Below are 24,534 nucleotides of genomic sequence, written 5' to 3'. Positions count from 1 at the left end.
TTATATATATATATATATATATATATATATATATATATATATAATAGAGCGCAATATTTTTTATATATTGTACACATTCCCTAGACATATATATTTAAGGCATATTTTAACTTAAAAAGTTGTACCTAACATCAAAGTTTTTAATTGTTTTATTATTTTCTTCATAACATCTTGTTTATTACCAAATTAAAAATATACATATCAACGTATAGATATTCCTTTATTTCAAATTTCGGATTTACGATTGACATGCTACTAGTAAAAAATCTACGAAGTTGATTAAGCACTCGTTAACCAGTGGTTTAAATTAAATAATAATTTTAAAGTTAAATATTAAAAATTAATTCCTTTTAAATGTTATGTATTATATAAAAAAGCTATTGTTTTTTAATAACTTGTTAAAATTAAACTGTATGTAAAGTAAATATTAATTTTATAATAATAAATATTTTATTAATTATTTTATGAAGAATTATAATTGAAAAAAATGTATTTTGTCATTTCCTAAATAGACGTTTAGAATCATTTTTGTAATAAAATTTGTATAAATGTTTTATTTACATGAAATATAAATGTTATTTGATCAAGTTGGTTTATGACAAAAGTCTTAGAATATAACTCTTAAGTAAAGGAATATCTATATTTTATTGAAAATTAAAAACAGTGCCTTAAAAATTATAACAAAGTTCTATTTAAATTCTTATAACTGTTTAATGAATAGTACGATATATGTAATTTGTAGTTCATATAAAGGTTTAATATTACACAGTTTCAGAATATTTTGCATAATATAAAAATCCATTTTTAATATTATATCGACAAAAATGATTAATATTAAAGTTTTTACAAAAAATTGAATAAATTATTTGGATCATTTTTTACATTAAATATTATTTTAAACTGCATATTATAGGATAAATATATATTATATTAATCATGGCACATCTTTGGAATAAAATAATGTAACTGTAAAAAAAAAGGTAATAATGTATCTAGTTCATTTTCATTCGGTATGTTCTCACATCACAGAATATTAGTGCTATTTTTTTAGATTTACAATCATATAATACAATTATACATACATACTATACATACATACATACATATGTGCGCGCGCGCGTGTATGTGAGTGTGTTTTACAGGTTGTAACAGATTCCTCAGAACTATTTCCATGAAAGAAAGAACTTTGCTGCTCATGTTTTAGTATATAAAAATTATACAATAATACATAAAATGTACACGAGTTATAGCGTCCTGCTCAAAATACATCCTCACAACCACTTTAACATATGTGTGTTATATAGATGTTCATAATACCTATATAATGCATAGTAATATTACCATCTTCTTTTAAGTAACAAATTAAAATAGAGTTTTCTTATAAGCACCAGTTTAGAATCCGTAGATTCTTTATAAAGTTACAATATAATAGTGGTATTTGACAATTTTACTTTTCTTAAGATATATTAGATATAATTTTTTTAAATACCTCTGTGTGTGTGTGTGTGTGTGTGTGTTCAATTAAAAAGTTCACTATACGCACATCTAGATCACAATGCAAAAATATCAATTGTAATGCCGTAGCCTGTCGAAAATTGTTTTTTTTTTTTAATAATAATTATAATTTGGTCTAAATCTCAAAACTATTGTTATAATTCATCGATATGTTTTTCTATTTGCAATTTTGGTTTAACTTTCTTAATCTTATCTTTACTTGTATGTTTTTTCTCCTCATATTTTACCTCATCACCTACTATAGTACTATAGAACGTATCTGTAATCTGTGATTTTTTTTTAAGTACTTTTTCCTTGTTACTAACCCACATGGGATTTTTCAACTCTTCCAACAAATCAATGGGTACAATTTTATTTCCAACTGAATCTTTCTGATTAGATGATTTTTCTCTTAAATCAGTCTCATAACTATATTGTATGTCACTGATGTCTTTTTGTAATTCTTGCAATAAAACGTTTTTCTTTATAGGTGTCCTCGAATTGGAGGTGTCGGTAGTCACAGATGTATCAGAAACATGAATCTTATTTGTATCACTCGATGCGGAATCTATAGAAGACTTCTCCTTCTGTTTGTCTTTAATTGCTTCGAGTTTTACATCTATTACCTTTGTTATTCGCAGAAAGTCTATCTTTTCTTGAAAGGTATTCTGAACTTGGTTCTTTCTATTTTCACCCTCACTCTGATTTTGAGAAGAATGCAGGATAATTTCACCAGATTTAACAACATTCTTATCCTTCTTACTTTTCATTGCAACATTTTTCGATTCGTCGCTATTTTCATATTTTTGGAAGATGTTTTGCTCAGAATATTTCACAGCTTTTTCTATTTCCGTTAATATGAAATATTCGAAATCCTCTAACTTTTCAGCACCCGATTCTTTAGTTTTCTTTAAGATTTTAACACTTTTACTTTCTAGTTCTAATTTATCTTCGTTACTGTCATTAATAAAATCTGCGATTGCTAAATTGTCTTTTTTAGTTTTCTTAAGTAAATTTTCTCCTTTATCTATATTTTTTAAATTCTTTTGCAAATCGACAATTAGTATGTCATAATACGAGCTATCTTCTATTCCTGATTTCTCAAGTTGCCTTTGCACTCCATCAATTAATATTTCTTGATATGTAGTATGAACCTTTGCATGAATACGATCCAAGTGGGCGACATGTTGATTAACAATCTCATCTTTTTCATCAAACAGGTCAATCAATAAGTGTCGCAGAAATGAATAATTTTCAACTAGCGTAATACCAGATTCTGAAATTTTTAGCAATTGTTCCATCTCAGGTCTCACAGATTTCATACTTTTTAATTTTGTAGCCACTGTTTTTAAATTCAGCACCATAGTGTCCATATTAGTGAGTAAATAATGTTTTAATATCTTCTGCTTATTCGATTCTAATAGCTGTCCCATCTTTTTAATAGATGGATTTGGTTTAACCACAAGCAGCTCGCTTAAAAACCATCGGACTTTGTGCGATAATGAAGTTTTGGTAAGCACACCACGTGCCTTATTGATCCAATTGTAATAGCTCTCCAAGATAAAACTTCTGATTCTTAGACCTTTGTTGTTTCGAATTTCGGGAAATATTTGATTAATAAATACTTCCTTTAACTGATACCACATAATTTCTATAGGTGTAGAGTCTGGTCTTATGACAACAATTGTAGCTTTAGATGCACCAGTAATTCTGACTTCACCGCCAAGTGAATCTTTCACAATTTCTGCATGAAAGTAATGAAAGTCAATAGAATCCTTCTGATTTTCTTGCGATTCAATAATAGGAATCATCATATCCAAATTGGAGGCAATAGTTGTCGCCTATAAATATATAGAATTTATTTTTTTATTTTTACACAAAATACAGAATAAAATATATTCTTGTGTGAAATTTTAGACAAAAAAATCAACAAACCTGCGAAGTCACATGTCGACTGAGAAATGATTTTAATGATCCTTTAAAACGTTCAAATAGTGATAAATCAGTAGGTGCTTTAAGCTGAATTTCTTCTTTTGAAGGATATAACCCTGTAATTACACACACACATGCATATATATACATATCTATATATATAATAATGAAAGATATTATACAATTAACTTTCAACATCTTTAAATTTTTTGCACTCAAAAAGTTTTAATCGGCATTTCTGTATGGGTTAACCCTATAAGATTTTCTAATAATAAAATCACTTTAAATCTTTCCATTCCTGCAAAGTGATTCAATTGAGACGCATTTTATGTTCAAATAAGACACTTAAAAAATTTTGCTTGTATCCGGTCGGATCACCATTTCATCAAAAATGTCTAAGTATTGTAGATTTTTCATAATTGAATCAGTCATTTTTTATTTTGGAATTTTGACTTCGGATTCGGATTCAGCGATCTTAAAAATTCCCTGAGTATCTGTTAAATTTCAAATAGAAACGAGTTACATTGAAAAAAAAGGATGTGCGCACTATAGCGTCATTACCACTCTGGGCACGAATTAATTCAGTGCAGTATTGCATTAATCCCAACAAAGGGGTTCAGTGTCGATGGTGTCATCGAAATCTTATCCAAGTTTCTCCCTTTTTTGATCTTGTTGGAGGTTAATTTTCTTGGTTTTTTTTATAGTGATTACTTTGGATTTTGCAACTCGAGAGTGACTCACATCATCAAACCGAGAAAATTGTCAATTGTCTGCTGCTCAAAATCAGTTTGTCTGTATTTTCACTATTTAATTGGGTAATTCATGTAATAAATAATTCATACATCCATTTGTGTTCTATCTGCGCCATTTACTCTTAGCCCTCTTTGTAACATTTTTTAACTCAATACCCTCTAAAGGTTGAATTATATTTCTAAAAAATTTTGTCTACTGAAACTTTTAATGAGCAACACAAAGTATAAAATTATAAAATAAGCAAAATTCACTGGAAGACAAGTTCCCATATACATATGGGGAATTTCCATATGCGAAACTTCTATGAAAGATACAGAAGCCTCAAGTTTAAAACACTCATAGATGTAAATTAGTCTACTTTCCTTTTTATTATAGGTAATAAATTAAAAATAAAAATTAAGTTTTACTAAAAAATTGAGTTTTAAAGTATAGAATAGAAAATGAAAATTGTAAACAAAGTATTTCTATTTTGTTCAGAATTTTCATTCTCTATTATTAATTTTTTAATTTTAATAATAAAGTGTTTTGAGATTTTCCTAGAAAATTTTAAAATTTAACCATTGTTTAAAAATTAAGTATCTTTATGACTTCAAAACTCAATTTTTTAGTAAAACATAATTTTTATTTTTAATTATTACCTACAATAAAAAAGAAAATCGTAGACTAATTTAAGCATCATTAAATTTTAATAAAAAAATGCACATTGAATAATTTATTTAAAAAATTAATAGAAGCTTATCGTTGAAAAACAAATGTCTGAATATTCTATATATGAGTTGCTTCAAAACTATTAAACATTTTTTCAAATATTCAATTCAAACTAGCACCCTAATCAATTAAAAAATGATCTTTTATTAACAGATATATTGAAAGAATTGCCATTTACTATATTTTTTAAATATTTGACATATAATTATAACTAATTTTCATATAAAATTAGTCAGACATTAAATAAAATACATAATTTTAAATAAAAAAGTTGTCAATAATAATAGTAATTAAAAACTTGTCACCAGTGGTAAATAAGAATAAGTAAAAATGGTTAGCTTATAATCGACCAAATTTTATTGAAAAACTACAACGTTTCAGTCCTCGCTTTGGGCTCTTATCAAGTAGAATAGAAAACTAAATGAGTTGTGCTTTTAGTTGCAACTACAGGATAAAAAAATATAAATACTGACTAAATGATTACATAAAAGTAGTTAGTTTTTTCTGTAGCTGCACCTACGAGCACAACTCATTTAGTTTTTAATTCTACTTGATAAGGGCTTGAAGCGAAACGTTGTAGTTTCTCGAAAAAAGATGTCATTAAAAAAAAGCATATTACTTAAAAAAAGAAAAATGCATAAGTCCTTATAATTACCAAGTGTGACAATAAGGTCCCCATTTGCTGCGTTAATGGCCTTCATCAGTTCAACTGCCTCTGTGAAAAAGAGAAACACAACAGGTATTGTGACATCGTCCACTTCCTTTCCATCACCCGACATTGCAAACATGGGTGAAGTTGCTGCGCTCGAACCCGCAACATTATCCAATACTATTCCAGCTAGAGCGCCAACTTGTTGAATTCTCCGAGCCTAAAATTAAATATAACAAATTTAAATAAGTAATAAAAAATATACCTATAAACCTCAGTATTAAGTATCTACGTGAGCAAGTTAAATAAACTTTATTAAATAAAATAGTCAATAAGAGCATTTATCAAACGATAAAACGCAAATTACAAGTATAAATGCAAACACGACTTCATGTTTTGTCCTCTTCAATAATTACAATTTCATTAAAAATGAATCTTTTATATATATGCACGCGCGCGCGCGCGCGCACGCGCGCGCACACACACACACACACACACACACACACACACACACCACACAGATGTTTTATACTTAAATTCCATTTTAATTCTGCTCCTTTTAATATATTCTCTCTCTCTCTCTCTCTCTCTCTCTCTCTCTCTCTCTCTCTCTCTTAAAAATAATAATTAAATTAAAAGCTCTAAAAAATAAATCAAATATGAATAAGAATGTCGATAAAAATCGGCAGCAGGTTTATATGGAATTTAGGTATATAAAACATACATACAAAAATCGGAATGAACAAATACTTTTAAGCGGTAATATAAACCTATTGCCGATTTTCATCGACATTCTTATTCATATTTGACTTATTTTTTAGAACTTTTGATTTAATTATTATTTTTAAAAATATAAAATAAAATATGACTGATTTGGAACAATGTTTTGCAATGATATATACCTTCTCTATAAACATGCAATTTCCACGATCCATAATCACTATTTTACCCGCCAGTCTGTCTGCGTTCAGCAAATCTGTGCAAGCTGCAGGAGGATATGTGAATATCACTTTTCCAGTAATCTTATCGAAATTTTGTAATTCAGGTCCAAACTGTGCCGGTCCAGCTAGCAACGTAACTTTTTCTGGTGGATCTGTATTAGGTTTTATAAATGTTACTGTTTGCGGCTTAGTTTCTGGTTGTATTTGCATTTTGGTAAGTTCGACCATTTCCTGCATGAACAATAGTCCTTCCTCTGAATCTTGTGGGGTTTTTGCCTATTTAAACATATATGTTATAATTTATTAGACACAGAAAAAATTAAGTAATTGATTCAATAAAATGTCTTGTTGCAGACTGCCAACAAAAGATATACTTAATATAATATTTGCTGTTAATGCAAGTGTAAAGGTCTCGATTGAATTATGATGTTGATATTGCAATAGTATATACACTCCGGAACAAAATTAAGGGAACACTTAATTTTTCCAGAAGCAAAGTGTAAAACTCAACTGCCATAACTTTGCGAATAATGGTCATAGAACAAAACCAAAGAATAAAATTTTTTCGGATATATGGGATATCTTTGATATCTCATAGATACACAAACACATACACACACAGGATGCGCGCACACATAAAAACACCTTCAAAGTTATTCAACATCTTTATGCAATACATCTAATTTCGGTCCTTTTCAAGGCCACATTGGATTTGCAAAATCCAATCGAGTAACCTTCCCGCGATGCACATCGGGTAACGCTGATGCCACCGATTATCATTTTTCTGTGCGCGAATCTCCGAGTCGCGAGACTGCAGTATTTTAAATCAAAGATATCCCATATATACGAAAGTTTTATTCTTTGGTTTTTTAATTATAGAAAAATTAGTTAATTTACAATAAAATTGCCTTATTAATATTTAAAATGCAATATCTCGATGCCAAAATCAAAAAATTAAAATGGGTTTTAAAGTATATCATAATGTGTTAATTTTAAAAGCCCAAATCGAGCCATCTGGATTCCACATTCCCCTGTCTATACATAAAATTTTTTGACATTGGAAAAAATTCAGTAAAGATCAGTATTTTTTTAGATTAAAAATTTATTGTTCAAGTTGAGTGTTCACCTTTCAATTTGCTTGTTTTGTTACTGTACGATGATTAATTACCGAGATATGAGCTTTCGAATTTGAAAATGACATTTTTCCGAAAAATGTCAACAACTTGATTAAAAAATCGTAGAGGGTCTCATAACAAAAAATTAAAGCTTAAGAATTTAGCTTTCGGGACCAATTAGTTTTATTTACGAAAAAAATTTGTCTTTGCTCATGCAATTAAACAAATATGAAGAAAAAATTTTAAAATTTCAAAATTTTTCTTAATCGAAATTTTTTGAAATTGAAAAAAATGAAAATTTTGACATAATCACCGAAAAGTAGATATTTTGCCCTTAAATTTGCTTTTTAGTATTTTTTTCTATGACCATTATTCGCAAAGTTATGGCAGTTTAAACTTTACACTTTGCTTCTGGAAAAATGAGGTGTTTCCTTAATTTTGTTTCGGAATGTATTATTGTATTGGGTATCTTTTGTTGGCAGCTCGCAACAAGATATTTTATTGAATCAATTACTTTCTTTTTTCTGTGTATATCAAAACAAATATACGTATATTTGTTTTTTACATGATTTTGTTTTTATATACACAAAAAAAAGAAACTAATTGAATACAATATGAAACACAATATTAATATAAATAAATTACATTAGAAAATGTATGCAAAAGTTGAACTCGTCCATCCGCTAGTGTTAGAGTTGTTATTCCCATGTCACTCAACATTTTCAGATGTTCCAAATTATACACCTACAGAAAAAATTGGATTGTTACATAACTTTAAAAAAAATTATAAGAGAGAATTAACATAGAGATAATATAACATTGCAATATATCTGAATAAAAAATAAAATTCTGAACATTTACATAAAAAAAAATTTTTTTATTGAATTATAGAACCTATAAATACACTGCTAAAAAAAATAGGAAAACTTTTCATGTACCAAAAAGGATCCTACACATTTTATAGGTGTAAAACTGACCCTGGTCAAATTGGATGAAATTTAAATACGTTTACTATACGTTAGGTAGTACTAATAAAAAATCTACGAGCATAGAGTCGAGAGAAAATCAAAAGTCTAAAAAATACGATAGCGTAAAGTTAGTAAAATTGGAACTTCAAAAAGGCCTGTTTTTGAATATATATATATTAACTATAAGTTAATGTATGCACATATGTTACGCCAACCTAGATCATACCCTAAAAGTTAACCAACATAATCATGAATCCCTTAATAGACTTAATATGTACAGTGTGAATGTGATTTGTAATTTTAATTTTTTTACATATTTTTATAACCTAAATGAAAAATTAATTTAAATTTACATTTGAAAAAACATTATATAATTTAGATTTAGACGAACTTTATATTTTTATTAGATAAGTTTTTGTTTTAATTTTCTTGGAATTAAAAAAAAATTATAACTTGTGATTATTAAATTCAATATTTATATAAAATTTGATTGTTTACTTTTAATACTCTAGTTGAACATTTCTGTTATTATCTGTCACTATCATATGAATATAATGTGAATATACCTGAAATTGTGACGCGGTTAATCTTCGTTTGATTGACCGTCTTGGGCAAACATCCTCGACCATATTTCTTAAAGGTTGTCTTACTGACGCCGGAAATAAGTGCAAACTATTTGGGCAAGTACGGTCAAATTCATCCACGTGCACGATATCACGTTCAAAATCCTGTTCGATTAAAAACATAAAATTTACAATATTTTCCATCTACTGAATCAATTACATTTTACAATACACTTACAGATGAAACATTTATCCTTATAGAAGCAAGTGTAAGCGGCAATAAATGACCTTCGGTAGTAAAAATAAATTCGTCCAAGTCTAAAACCAATTCGCCTGGTTCCGCGAATAATAAAAATAAGTATTTAAATGTTTCAGACAATACAAAGCTATCCATTGTGTCATCATGTTTGTTTGTTCTGACATCTGATACAGCTGCATAACCGCATGGCACTCTTGCATATGTCTGTAGACTTTTGAGTACCTTACGTCCAACTCCCAGATAATAATGATCGCCTGTCGCTCGATACAAGAAGTAAGTCGATTCCAGAAATTCTGGTCTGAGTGGATGATGCCCCCAATGCACCTATTTTTTAATATTATTTTGATTACGTAAATGCATAAAACAATGTAAAATATATTAAATAATTTTGTTACATATTAGGAGTTAGGTAGTAACTAGTTATAAAATTAGAAATAACGTTTAGAAGTCAATTTGTAAATTAATTATTTTCAAACAAATTAATTTTTAATTTTAACTAGTTGTTTTAAACGTATTTCTTTTTTTATTTGCATTAATTTTACACAGGTCGAAAAAGAAAATTTAAGAAGCGTTAGACTTAGACTATATAATTGTAAGACAGATAAGACAATACACATTCTAGTTTCGGCATTCAACACGCGTATGCATATACGATTGAAAAGTCGGTTAATTGCAGCGTTATTGTATCTAAGTTGTGACAATAAACTTTGTATAAAGATAAGTGGACGGAATATTTTAACCTTTGTCTTCAATTTTTCTTTTTAACTCCTAAGTTATTACGAATAGACTAAACGCGAGCTACATTACTAATTGTAAGTTAATTTTACAAACTATTAACTTTAACGTAAATAATTATAAAAAATACTAACTTATTCAATCTTGAACATATATTATAATAACAAATATTATCAATTGTAATATGTAAAATATACCTGAAAATCAGTAGTGAATGCTTCTGGTATAAAATTATGTCTCTGCATGACTTGGTAGAGCATTTCATGAGTTTCTACAGCAGGTTTGATGTCACCTTTGAGAACCTACAAAAAGTAACATTAAATAAAATTTTCTCTTCGTAAACTGTGCGTCGAAAGCGGTCCTTTTTCGTGCCCTCTTTATCGGTCGCAAAGTCGCCGATCGTACTTGTAACACAAATATGTTTTTTTTTTAACTAAAATTAATAATGTACCTGTAAACCTGGCCAAAAGGCCAACAGAGCATCCATGAAATTTTTGGAGTTAGTATTTGGCCTATGCATATGTACATCCAATAACATAGGTCCTTGACTAACATACTTCATTACAGCTTGATAATGCTTGTTAAAACGGCCCAAGTATTTCTCATCACCTATATATAATATAAAATATATAAATGGTTTATATACTCCCGGCCAAAAGTTTGAATACGTGATTTTCTTGCATTTTACAAAGGTAAATATCTCATTAAAAAAATATCAGAAAAATTTTCAACACACATTATAAAGAACAGAAATAGAACTTTAAGTCTTTATTTTGTTTCTATAATATATTTTGTTCCTAAATTACATAAAATAAATTAATATTTTTCTCAATGTATTTATTTCATTTTGAAGAACTGTAGCGTAATAAAACGGACAAGATGTAATATAAAAATGATTTTAAATAACCTTTCTAATCTTTAAAATGCTTTTTTCAACGTTTCGATTTTTTTATATATTTGAAAATTTATTTAATAATTCCACTAAATAGTAGCATGAAAGCATATATGTAAAATATAAATAATTACCAAGTAAAATATATGCCTTAAGACAATATTCATAATAAGAGTCTATGCCGGCACCGACTCCGGAATCTCTTCGTACCCAATCTCCAGAATTGACATTCAACACAGATCCCATTAAATCTGTACCACGATGTCTCATTCGCCACAAAACGTCCATGGCTTTCTGTGCTTTTTCCTTTAAAAAAAAAGGACTATCAACATCATTCATTTGCTATAACATATAACATAACTAAAAAATTATTAGTTTTTAAGTTTCTCCTGTTCACTTATCATTATTATCTTAAATTATAACGTCAGTTACGAGGAAATGCATACAAGGGGGACTTTGAGATTCCAAGCATTAGTCTACCCCTTGGTAAAGTCAGTGTGTTCCTAGGAATTGAAGGGCAAGTATCAAAATTCATTGCTCAGGTATTTTTCATCCAGTTCGTACGAAACTTCACAAAATTGCTGTATTACGTAAAATCAAATTTTGTATAAAAATAATTTTAACTGTTTTTTCGTAAAGTTTAATACAAAACATCATCATTTAGTGCTAAATAAGTGAACATAAAGTGTTATTTGTTACCTTAATATAGCGTGGTGTCTTTGCGGAAAACAATACTTCTGTTTTGTAATTAATAAAGAGTGATAATAATAAATTATTAAAATATTTTAAATTATTTATTTATATTAAAAAATGTGAGTATTTCACGTTACGTCTTATTTCGGTGACATTGAAAAATATAGAAAAATTTTCACATCGCCAAATAAATAGTTTTAAAACAGAATAAAAAATCTGATTATAAATTCTTAAAGTTCACTTTTCAGCTTTCCATTAATCATCAATTTTATTATTTTATTTTTTTTCTAATAAATATAGGCGTTTAAAAAAAGACATTTTTATAAAAATTTTGCATTCCCTTCTTAGTCTTTAAAAAGAAATCTCTTTTCTTTTAATATGTTCGACTTTTTAACCAAGACCATCATAATTCTGAGTCTTTTTCTTTTCGATTGAAAAAAAATACGTTGAAATTGATTGAATTTATTCAGAAATATGAGCTGACAAAGTTACGCTAACTCAAATTCGTACAAATCGCAATTTTTTTTTAGTTTGTACTCTGAAAATTAATTTGATAGTTGTCATAGTTGTGAACATAACTTATTTTGTTTTTGATTATACATAATTAATTTCTAGATATATAATTATTAATTAACAAAATAAAAAGGAAGTTTTCGGTATACAAGTCAGTTCTAAAAGTAATGTTTTATTGAAACATACTCCATTTTAATATATTTTATAAGAATTTTTATTGTATATTTTCTGAATTCTGACGTCGCAATCTAAGCTAATAATGATAAACAAGTCTTATTTGCAAAAAGAGACAATTCTGATAAAAATTTAATATATTGATTAATATATTAATATTTAACGTATATTAAGAGTAGAAAACTAATAATTTTATTCTTCTACAATATTAGTAGATGAAATTGTCATTGTTATTATTGTTATACAAAATTAGATTAAAAAATTTTAATGACTTAGAACATCAAATTAATTTGTTTTTTTTTTTTAGTTATGTTATAGCAAATGAGTGGTGTGTTGTATCCATAGAAATTTTACCTCGAAAATCGGTTCACCTGTTAAGCGAGATAAAGCGGCCATTTCTAATATCATACTACCAGCACAAGCAGTGCATGTTTCTCTTGATATTTCCATAGGAACTCCTTTCATACCATATTTTAAATTTATCTAGAAAGAAAATGTTAAAATATCCATCAGATATGTAATATACTCGCTTGAAAATGGATTTAAAATATTTCTTATTTCCTTAGTTAGCAGAAATGTAAAAAGATCTTTAAAGTGATTTCGTTTAAAAACAGTTTCATAATAATAAAAATAAAATGTTTTATATAATTTTTTGATTTTCAAGATTATTTTTTATCAATTTTTCAATTATTTTAATTGTTTTTCTTTTTTTCTCTCTTTTTCAAATAAAATATTACAAAAATAGTTGTTATTAGACTCCGAATGTTCGTGTAGAATTCCATATGGCACATGGAGAACTGCAGTGTGTGAGTGAGTGATGTTCACTGAAGTAAAATATTGGATATCAGTGTTCGAATAGATCGGATGCAATCAGTGGTCTGATCTCATCAAAAAATGTTGCTATCTCACTTTAGCAAGATTTTTCATTCACTCGCATGCTACAGTTCTCCATGTGACACGAGATCATGCACAAATATTCGGATTTTACTTATTATATACTTATATTTGTTTCACATTCATATTATATTTTATGACATTTGTATAATATATAAAATATAATGCCAATTAAATTATTTACATACATTATCGCCAATTTAATATTTATTTATAATTATATATAATTATTTATATTAATATTTAATATTTGTTGTAATCTATCTTCCCTCTTTAATATAGAATATAGAAAGAAGTAACTTAACACAGACACAAAAATATAGGTATATTCAATGGAAATATATGTAGTTACAATTATTTATTGTATAATTTCTAAGCGTTTTATTTTACATTACATGTTCTTCCACTGTACTCACAAGAGGAACACCAGAGTTTCCCCTCTAATTTTACTGAGTTTTATATATATTGTAGTCCTACCCTCCCTTTATTTCATGCTAAAGTAATACGATGAAATTCTTAAGCGTTCTCAAGAAAAACGTGTTTAAAATTTTGCATATTTCTTATATACCAGGTTGTAAGAACCAATTTGCAACTACGGCGAAGCCCAGTCAATAATGCGTTTGGCTACTACACTGCACTGTTGCTGGTTTAAATCTCTCTCTCTCCCTCCCTCCCTCCTTCCCTACCTCTCTTTCTCGCGCGCGCGCTTTTTTTATATTGTGCAATGTTATTATTTTTTCACAAAAAACAATATTTTATTAATAAAAATTAATAAAATTTATATTAAAAAATTGCTTCATATTTGTTTTATGTAATAAAAATTATAGAATTTTATTTAAATTCTATAATTTTTATTACATATTTTATTTTTACAAGTTGTGCTATGCAATTTATAATAAACATTTTACAATTTAAAATAAAATTTTATAATAAAAAAAATGTAAAAAAGTTTAGTAAAGAAGAAAATTGTTCGAAAAGTATAAGATCTATTTTATTAATGAACAAGCATACAACATATTAAACTCGTTTTTTGGAATGAGTTTTATCATCAGGAAAATCGCATGTTTTAGGATAATAATTATCACAAAAACACAAAACAAAAAGTATTTTTTTATAGTGAGTATTGCACAGTATTTAAAAAAAACAAGAAAGATTTGAACTGATAGCAACATGCAGTGTAGTAGCAGTGCCTTACTGACTGGGCTACATTGCACTAGTGAGCACTAGTTGCAAATTGGTTCTTACAACCTGTTATATAAGGAACATAGAGAAAAAAATGGGAAAAAGTAGTAGATTTTCACCCCTAACTGACAAGTAAAATCAATGTTTTCTTATAATTTTTTGGTCGTAGAATACACGGTGATATTCATTTCGAAAATGAGGGAAAACGCGTCAAAAACTAAGTTCAAGTACGATAATCGCTAAAATCCGCGCGTTATATCATTTTTTTTTTTTTTTTTCAGATAATTACGTGTTAATATCTTTTGTCTGAAAATGCAAGAAAAAAGGCCTAAAACAGAGACAAAAGTGTGATTATTGCAAAGAATCTAATTCGATTGATATTTTCTTATGGATAATAATGGTTGATTTTTGCCTTTTAATGGAACAAAACAAATAAAACAACATATATATATATATATCCCAGATTGCACAGAAAATTTATCATAAATATTCATAAATATTTTACAAATTTATTTTCAAAAAATATTTTTTTAAATTATATAATTATTTTTTATAAATCATTTAAAAATAATACGAAAATTATTATCAACAATATATAGAATAGATTTTTAAAATGTACTGAAAAATATTTCTGGTATATGAACTTGAAATTTTTTTTTATATTCTTTGATAATGATAGTATAAATATTTATTTTTAATATTTTCATAAATATTTATCATAATTTTTTTTATAACTGGCAAACTCGGACATAAAATATGTACAAAATATTTATCATAAATATTTTTCCTTCTTATAAATATTTTATAAATATTTTATATTTTGTGCTATCTGGGATATATGCATACATACTATATATATTTTTTTATGTACAATATATAATGTATAGTATATACATATATTTTACATCTAAAAATAAAAATGGCTGAGATGCTCTCTTTAATCACAAGTCAGTTTTGCTTTTGGTTTTTCAAATGTTAATGAAAATGTTCTATTTATTATTTATCTTAGATTTATTTTTCAATAAGTGTAATTAAAAAGTAAAAATTACACCTAGGCATGGAAAAAAGTCCTATATGGATGATATTTTCACTGTAAACTTGATAATTATTGCCGACTTTGAATAACAAAGCTTTGTTGATCTAAGACATCTTTTCAATGTTGGAAAAGTAACGTTGCGCAAGTAACTGTTGGAGGTGTAGGTAAACCTCATGTTCGTATTTCAAGAGTAATAATATCAACAAACAAGACTTCAAGGGCACATTTTATTAATACGAAATGATTTTCTTCAGGTAATTCTACAACGAAAAATTATAAAAAAGTACACGAATTTGTCTTACCTCATTTGAAGACAAGAATGAATTATCATTCATAAGAAAATATCAATAGAATTAGATTCTTCGCAATACATTCTTCGCAAACATACTTTTGTCTCTGTTTTAGGCCTTTTTTCTCGCATTGACATATATTAATAGATGTATATTAATATCCAAACAAAACAATTTGCAAACCATTATATATCAAACTTACTCTGCCATAAGGTATTCCAGTAGTTGTGTTAAATGCAGGTAAAAATCTATATCCTAAATCTTTAGCCAAGTCCAAAAGTTCTCCTCTGTACCATGGCATTATATCAGCCCTCTGTTGTAAATATTCAGCTAATATATGACCGCTAAGAAGACCTCTATAAAAAAAAATTAAGAAAATTAAACATTTTGTAATAAAAATGTTTATAAGTACATTTTTAAATAAGCACTAGAACAACACAGGCGCGCGCTACGCGAGCGCTATTTAGTTCTTTACTTTTTAAAAATAACAATTGCAATAATAATTATCCTTTCTAAAAAATTTAAATAATCTTTTTTTAAATAATCGATACTCGCATCTCTCGAAGTATTGTTGTCGCTTTTCCGCGATGCCGATTAAACGTGTGTGAAGTTAGCATCTCAAAAAATACTGCAGAATTACTTGCATCCAGCATAGTTCTACAGTTCTTGATAAGTTTCAACAATAGTTACGTTGAATTACGTATTTTAAATAAATTTTTATAAATGAGATGCTAACTTCCAAAATCACATAATAGCATCTCACCGTATTTCGAATATACGACCACAATATGTTTAAAAAATGTTTCAATTAATTATATCACCGAAACTCTTTAGAAACTTATTGTACGCGTCCGGAACTATATGAGAACTGCGTTAAAATAAATAGAACTGTCGATATTTGAACAGCATCTCACGTTCAGCCCTCAAAATTCAAAGTTTTCGGGCAAAATAATTGTTAAAAAAATGTTTTAATTAATTATATCACCGGAATTCTTTAGAAAATTATTGTACGCGTCCGGAACTATATGAAAACTGCGTTAAAATAAATAAATCTGTCGATATTCAATTAGCACTTCACGTCTAGCTTTCAAAATTCAAGTTTTCCGAGCAAAATAATTGTTTAAAAAATGTTTTAATTAATTATATCACCGGAACTTCTTAGAAACTTATTGTACGCGTCCGGGACTATATGAAAACTGCGTTTAAATAAATAGATCTGTCGATATTCGATTAGCATTTCACGTCTAGCATTCAAAATTCAAGTTTTCCGAGCAATATAATTGTTTAAAAAATGTTTTAATTAATTATAACACCGTAACTTTATAGAAAACTATTGTACGCGTCCGGAACTATATGAGAACTGCGTTAAAATAAATAGAACTGTCGATATTTGAACAGCATCTCACGTTCAGCCCTCAAAATTCAAAGTTTTCGGGCAAAATAATTGTTAAAAAAATGTTTTAATTAATTATATCACCGGAACTTTTTAGAAAATTATAGTACGCGTCCGGAATTATATGAAAACTGCGTTAAAATAAATAAATCTGTCGATATTCGATTAGCACTTCACGTCTAGCCTTCAAAATTCAAGTTTTCCGGGCAAAATAATTGTTTAAAAAATGTTTTAATTAATTATAACACCGTATCTTTGTAAAAAACTATTGTACGCGTCCAGTACTATATGAAAACTGCGTTAAAATAAATAGAACTGTCGATATTCGATTAGCATTTCACATCTAGCCCTCAAAATTCAAGTTTTCCGGGCAAAATAATTGTTTAAAAAATGTTTTAACTAATTATATCACCGGAACTCTTTAGAAAATTATTGTACGCGTCCAGAATTATATGAAAACTGCGTTAAAATATATGAATCTGTCGATATTCGATTAGCATTTCACATCTAGCCCTCAAAATTCAAGTTTTTCGGGCGAAATAATTGTTTAAAAAATGTTTTAATTAATTACATCACCTGAACTCTTTAAAAAATTATTGGACGCGTCCGGAACTATATGAAAACTGCGTTAAAATAAATAAATCTGTTGATATTCGATTAGCATTTCACGTCTAGCCCTCAAAATTCAAGTTTTTCGAGCAATATAATTGTTTAAAAATCGTTTTAATTAATTATATCATCGGAACTCTTTAGAAACTTATTGTACGCGTCCGGAACTATATGAGAACTGCGTTAAAATAAATAAAACTGTCGATATTCGATTAGCATTTCACGTCTAGCCCTTAAAATTCAAGTTTTCCAGGCAAAATAATTGTTTAAACAATGTTTTAATTAATTATATCACCGGAACTTTCTAGAAAATTATTGTACGCGTCCGGAACTATATGAGAACTGCATTAAAATAAATAGAACTGTCGATATTCAACCAGCATCTCACGTCTAGCCCTCAAAATTCAAGTTTTTTGGGCAAAATAATTGTTTAAAAAATGTTTTAATTATTTATATTACCGAAACTCTTTAGCAAATTATTGTACGCGTCCGTATCTATATAGGAACTGCGTTAAAAGAAATAGAACTGTCAATATTCAACCAGTATCTCATGTCTAGACCTATAAATATAAGTTTTCCATCTAGATAGTTGTTGAAAAATACTTTAAAAATTTTTAAATTAATTAATTTTGTCTATCTGAGATGCCAGTTACACCAAATCCACGTGCGCAGACGTACACGCATATATACGTATGTTTGTAACAAAAAATTATTTTTTCATTAATTTAATCATCAGAACTATTGATAGGACGTCTTTAAACGATAGAACTCTATAGATTTAGTCTTCTCTGTGGTCGTATATTCGAAATACGGTAAGATGCTATTATGTGATTCTGGAAGTTAGCATCTCATTTATAAAAATTTAATTAAAATAGATAATTCAACGGAACTATTGTTGATACCTATCAAGAACTGTAGAACTATGCTGGATGCAAGTATTTCTGCAATATTTTTGAGATGCTAAACTTTGAGATGCTAACTTCACACACGTTTAATCGGCATCGCGGAAAAGCGACAACAATACTTCGAGAGATGCGAGTATCGATTTTAGAAAGGATATGTGAAAACTTTGATTTGATTGAAACGATTTCACTTACCCGAGCATTCTAATATTTGTCTCAAATAAAGAAACAATAACATCAGTATCAAAGCTTACATCTCTAGCAACAAGTTTGACTGCATTCTCGAATTCTTCCAAATCTCCCAATACCTAAAATACATAAAATATTAATATATATAAATAAAAGTAACATTGCATTACTATATTAAAGAGTTCTTATTACTACTTACCACTAATGTATCTAGTGTATCTACCAAAGTAAGAGAAAAACTGTAAATTACAAAGCACAAGTTAGATTGAGAATTACAATTATGACATTATGACAAAAAGTAATATCTATCAAGAATTTATCAAGAACAAAAGCACAAGTTTTTCAAGACATGTCATGAGCCTTAAGTCGTGAAAAATTGATCATAACCATTTTTCTCACATTTAAGAGTAATTGATTAATTTCTTCCCAGTAAGCAAAAAAAAATCATTGCTGCAACGTTACTATAATGATATTCACTAACATAGTAACATTTCCAAGTATGTAGTTTTTAACGTTGTATATAATATCATTATGAACAAACTTTGGCTCCAATTTGGAAATTTTGATAATGTTGAAATAACAATTGCCATGTCGTTATAAATAATATTGCATTTATATTTTTTACTTTTACTTAAAAAAGTAAAAAACTATCATAGCTCAAAAGGAGAGTCCAGTGCTACGCATTACTTGTATCGCTCGTACATAATCATTGCTGTTTGTTTTAAACAACCCCCCCCCCCCCACCCCTCGTGCGTCAAGCAATCCCAAGTGTTGAGCGGCTGCATCTCGCCGCGCGTTTGCATTTGGCAATAGGCCAGAATAATACAATAAACTTTAATAATCAATTATTTAATATTCATAAATAATTCGTTAACTAATGTAAAAATTGCAAAACGGTAAAGGACTTTTCTGTTCAGTTTAATAATGCTCTACCTGCTCTTAAACGTTGTATAAATTTTCTCCATAACACCCTAAGTTTTAAAAAATTGATCAATTATACTTAAATGTGAGGAAAATAGTTGGTTATAATCAATTTTTTAAGGGAATGCTGGACTGTCTCTCAAACTGTAAAAAAGTAAAGAAGAAAATTTGTTTGCAAAATATAAAATCTATTTTATTAATAAACAAGACATATAATATATCAAATTCCTTCTTTGGCATGAGATTCACCACCAGGAAAATCGCATATTTTGAGATAATTATAATAAAAATTTTAAAAAGTATTTTTTTATAGTGAGTATTGCATAGTAGTATTTAAAAAAAGCAAGAGATTTGAACCAGCAACATGCACTGTAGTAGTGCCTTACTAACTAGGTTACGCCACTAGTTGCAAATTAGTACGTTATAATTATAATTAATCGCTTTTGCATAAAAAAAAAGAAACAATTTACTGGTCAGAAAAAAAAAGAATTTAAATTTAAAAGTAAAATTCCCAAAATCTCCTTAAATATCAGTAAAAATCTATCATTTTCAAAGATAAACAAATTTCCTAAAATTCTAAGTTTCCTCAGTTTTTCTGAATATTAAACATTCTGTTTTAAAAGAATAAAATAAACAATTTCTTACTTTCCCAATGTAGAATCTATATCACCCCTATTCGGTTCGGAGCCTCTATATCGTCCTTTGCAGCTCAATGGCATTAGTTCATCCGCAGGATATGCATTATCCTTGAAAAAATTATAATAATTATTATTTTCAACTATTATGCTTACTTATATCAATTTACATTAGAATATTTCCTTATATTTGATATAAAAAGTACGAGAGAAATATCAATGTTTATAAAAATACTTCTTTTTCCTCTTATATACAAACTTCATACTCTATTCCTAACCAGCATTAAAAAATTACTTTACAAGAGTAATTTGTTATCAATAATCGTAACTAATAAAAAAAGTTATTCATTTCGATGCCATTATTCAATAATTAATCAATTATTACACAGCATACAAAAAAAATCATTGTCATATATTACTGAGCAGATCACTAGAACTAGATTATCTTTATGTATTTTGATGCACTGAAATCGAATCCAGCGTTAGATTGAGCTTATCATGTTTTATCGTAGCCTCAAAAAATATTCTTAAAATTGCATTTTTTAAGAAGTGCAAATGAATGGTTAATTAAAAACGTATGGAAATTATCTAAATCTTATGTACTTTGATGCGCAGAAATCGTTGACATTATGTTATTTTGACTCCCCTTAAGGAGTCAATTTTTAAAGTTTCACAATTTTTAATTTAATAATTATCACAATTATGAATGAAACATTGTTCGAACTATATAGTGTCGCCGGTACAGATCCGCGATTCATTAAATGTTCCAAGAAAGATACTTGTAACTCATTATTGTTATCACTTGAAAAGAACCATTAGAGATGATCAATTAAAGTTTCTATAACAATCCAAACAAAAAACTTACAAAGCAACAAATTTTTTTCGTTGGCAATTTTTTAGCAACAAGTGAGCAACAAATAAAAATATTAATTAGAATTGATTCTACTTGTTTTGTTCTGCTAACTTATAAGATGTGAATATGGATCAAAGTAAAATTAACTTTATTACAATTTCATGTAAATATTTTCTATCTGACATTGTTAACAAAAGGCCAGTAAATTTCTTTAACACAAGTTTTCCTTTAGATAAAAATATATCGCTGGTAAAAGTTTTCACATCCACTCAAATTTTCCACAATAAAATTATAATATTTAATAAATATTATAAAATTGCATTTGATGTAATAAACTTCCAATATAAAGTGTCAGAATAATTTCTTTTGCGACTGTAATTTAACTGTAAAAATTGCCTTTTTATTTTTGTATAAATATAGCTTTATCCATGTTATTTTTAAATGGAAATGAATTGTTATTGTGAAATAACTCAAGGAATCGATTGTTAAAAATAAATCTTTTGATATAATTTTAAAATAATAAATTCTGTATCTTTTGAAAATTGTTTGCAGCACAAGCAATCACTGCTAGATATAATGCTTGCATTATTGCAAACATTGCAAACATTTTGAACAATACATTCATGAAAAGACAAAAAGAATAAGTGAAAGAATGAAAACTTAATTGTTTCTCTTTTAAAGTTTTTCTCCTAAATAAAGGAAAAATGAGAAAGAAATTTCTTTAATAGAATTTCTTTTTCTTAGTTTGTCAATTTTCTATACGTACTTTGATACTTAAATTCAGAATATTCTATACGAGCTTCATACAAAGAATAAAAATAAATACATGAAATATCACTCACCATGTATGCATTATAAGCATGATAAAACATATCCCTTGCTTCTTCCCTACAAAATACAATAGTACAATCATATTATTATGCATTGAAAAAAGTAATCTGTAATAGAAAATCATACAGCAAGCAATACAAACTTTAAAGCTTCTCTTTCCTCTTTATTCATGTATTCCGATGAATCATCTTCGGATATAGCCCATAACACCTGTATGCTGCATCCTACAAACAACAGTCCCCAAATAAGAGCATCACAAGCCATTGTTTGCTAAAAAAAATAAATTCTCCCTTTTGTCAAGATTTTAAGCTCTTATTAGCATACATGGTCCATTAAGAATTTGTCTAACTAATTCATCTCATTTCAACAACTCCATTATCATGGAATATACAAATAAAAAGTGCAACCATGCAAATTCTCTCGAGTTTTTCCGTCTTTACTTCTTTGCTTATTTTTAGCCTTCTCTTATGCAAAGGACGTTATCGCTCTTCAAATTGATAATGCATATCATATCGCAAGAACTTGTTGCATTGATTAGCTGTGACAAGATTTGCAAATCTTATAGACGTATTCTTCAAGCCAAATGGAAGAAATAAATGGAATTTCCATCAATTGACGACTTAAGCAGTTTAAGATGGATAAATCCTTCAGCAAGCCTCTTGTTTGACAATTGATTAGACGTCAAGATTGATTACAATAAAACTGGCGAACAAAAAGAGCTTATAGAACGAACTGTTGTCATCAGGAGATATAAACAGCAGGCGATAGGAACAGCTGATTGTGTATTTTCATCAAGGCTGATTGTGCATTTTTATTTAGAGATGGTGACTACGGTCAATTCGCCGAAATGGATTATCGTTTTGTAACGCAACATAGATACAAGCTTCACCAATATATATTGCCTCATGTAACGAATTTGCTCGCGTCTTATTTGCTTCGACAATCTCAATGATTTCAACAGAGACACACTAATTTCGCATGCTTCGTCGTGTTAACTAGTGACAAGTAGCGGCGATCTTTTCACATCTGGCATGACTTTATCGCCACTCAATAACCTCGAAATAATCCTTACTAAACTCTTGAAACAGAGCTGATGGGCTGATCAACTTCCGTATAATTTGTATTATCCGTATCCGTGTTTGCAGCGCTATATATTTTATCAACGAGAACTTTGGGCGCATTCACATAGACCATAGACTATAAGAGGCAGACCTTAAGGCCGGATCTACAACAGGTGTAAGCCTTATGCCATAAGAAACTGACCAATTATAATTAAATGTGAGAAGAATAATCGAATATAATTGGTTAATTTCTTATGGCTTAAGGCTTACTACACTTATTGTAAATCCGGACTAATATAGTAGGAGTAAAAAATATGATGCTCGGTCTACAATGTCAGCAGGAGTAATGGAGTAAGGAGTAAGAGTAACAATTAACCAATTAAAAACCGGAAGTAAACGAAATGGGCAAATCTCATTTTTTATTTCTTACTCCTACTCCATTACTCTTGCTGACATTGTAGACCGAGCATGAAATGAGATTTGCCCATTTCGTTTACTCTCGGTTTTTAATTGGTCAATTGTTACTCTTACTCCTTACTCCATTACTCCTGCTGACATTGTACCCTTGAGCTACATTCCAAAACGTCCTTTCCGAGGAAAATTTTACTCGAAATATATAGTACACGTATCCTATATTACATCGAGTAAAATTTTCCTCGGAAAGGACGTTTTGGAATGTAGCCCTAGTCTACAATAAAGGATTTAAGCTTTAAGCCATAAGAAACTGACCAATCACAGTAGTTTTTTATAAGAATACTCAGTTGTGATTGGTCAATTTCTTATGGCTTAAAGCTTACATCTTCATTGTAGACAAGGCCGTAGACCTTGCATAAAGAAATAAAAATGTAAGAAGTGAACAACAGTAATTGGTGTATATTGTTAATTCTAAAAGTATACATCAATCAATGGAGACAATAACCTAGTTTACACCGAGCATTTAGTACGCGTATCAAATAGTAAATAACTAGTGAATGTGTTTAATCATTGGCTGATCAGCTTAAATTCACTACTTGATACGCGTACAAAGTGCTCGGTGTAAACTAGAGCAATGGCCGGTATTCATAGTCAGGTTCTATATTTGAGATAATCTTAAGTACTGTCTTAAGATGCCATCAACCAATCACAGAGCCGTATTAGCATTTCAAGACATTGCTTGACTCTTAAGATCTTGAGATAAGATTCGACTATGAAATCTTATTTCAAAATGTCCACCACAATCCAATAATGAAACTCTTTGAATAATTTTTAAACATTACCAGAAAATGCAGACTTTGGAATAGCCTTAGGATATATTTCACAATAATAGATATTAACATTAAATATGTTAAAAATTAATTTTGACAAAATTG

At 28.2% G+C, this 24,534-nt stretch overlaps 1 protein-coding gene across 1 annotated transcript; it reads right to left on the bottom strand.

The window, feature by feature from the left end:
- Positions 1 to 1,033: 1,033 nt before the first annotated feature.
- Positions 1,034 to 23,313, bottom strand: LOC105834459 (ER degradation-enhancing alpha-mannosidase-like protein 3). The gene is made up of 17 exons (XM_036284207.1): positions 22,267 to 23,313; positions 22,136 to 22,181; positions 20,451 to 20,551; positions 19,084 to 19,123; positions 18,891 to 19,003; positions 15,994 to 16,147; positions 12,744 to 12,872; positions 11,144 to 11,315; positions 10,569 to 10,726; positions 10,315 to 10,419; positions 9,362 to 9,706; positions 9,127 to 9,288; positions 8,238 to 8,336; positions 6,439 to 6,753; positions 5,543 to 5,756; positions 3,430 to 3,542; positions 1,034 to 3,335 (listed from the first exon to the last, which is right to left on the bottom strand). Exons 1-17 carry the CDS (start codon positions 22,386 to 22,388, stop codon positions 1,650 to 1,652), a joined length of 4,074 nt encoding a protein of 1,357 aa, XP_036140100.1. The 5' UTR covers positions 22,389 to 23,313; the 3' UTR covers positions 1,034 to 1,649.
- Positions 23,314 to 24,534: the final 1,221 nt, after the last annotated feature.

The sequence above is a fragment of the Monomorium pharaonis genome, chromosome 3, assembly GCF_013373865.1.
Source record: "Monomorium pharaonis isolate MP-MQ-018 chromosome 3, ASM1337386v2, whole genome shotgun sequence".
Lineage (NCBI taxonomy): Eukaryota > Metazoa > Arthropoda > Insecta > Hymenoptera > Formicidae > Monomorium > Monomorium pharaonis.
This window is presented reverse-complemented; position numbering and strand designations above follow the sequence as displayed.

What these genes read in the sequence shown, in the direction of transcription:
- LOC105834459 (XM_036284207.1), bottom strand. Translation starts at nt 22,388, where the DNA reads ATGGCTTGTGATGCTCTTATTTGGGGACTGTTGTTTGTAGGATGCAGC. An exon ending in ATACACTAGATACATTAGTG is followed by an intron (nt 19,004 to 19,083) that starts GTAAGTAGTAAT and finishes TATGTATTTTAG; the next exon opens with GTATTGGGAGATTTGGAAGA. An exon ending in CTGGAATACCTTATGGCAGA is followed by an intron (nt 12,873 to 15,993) that starts GTAAGTTTGATA and finishes TTTTCTTTCTAG; the next exon opens with ATAAATTTAAAATATGGTAT.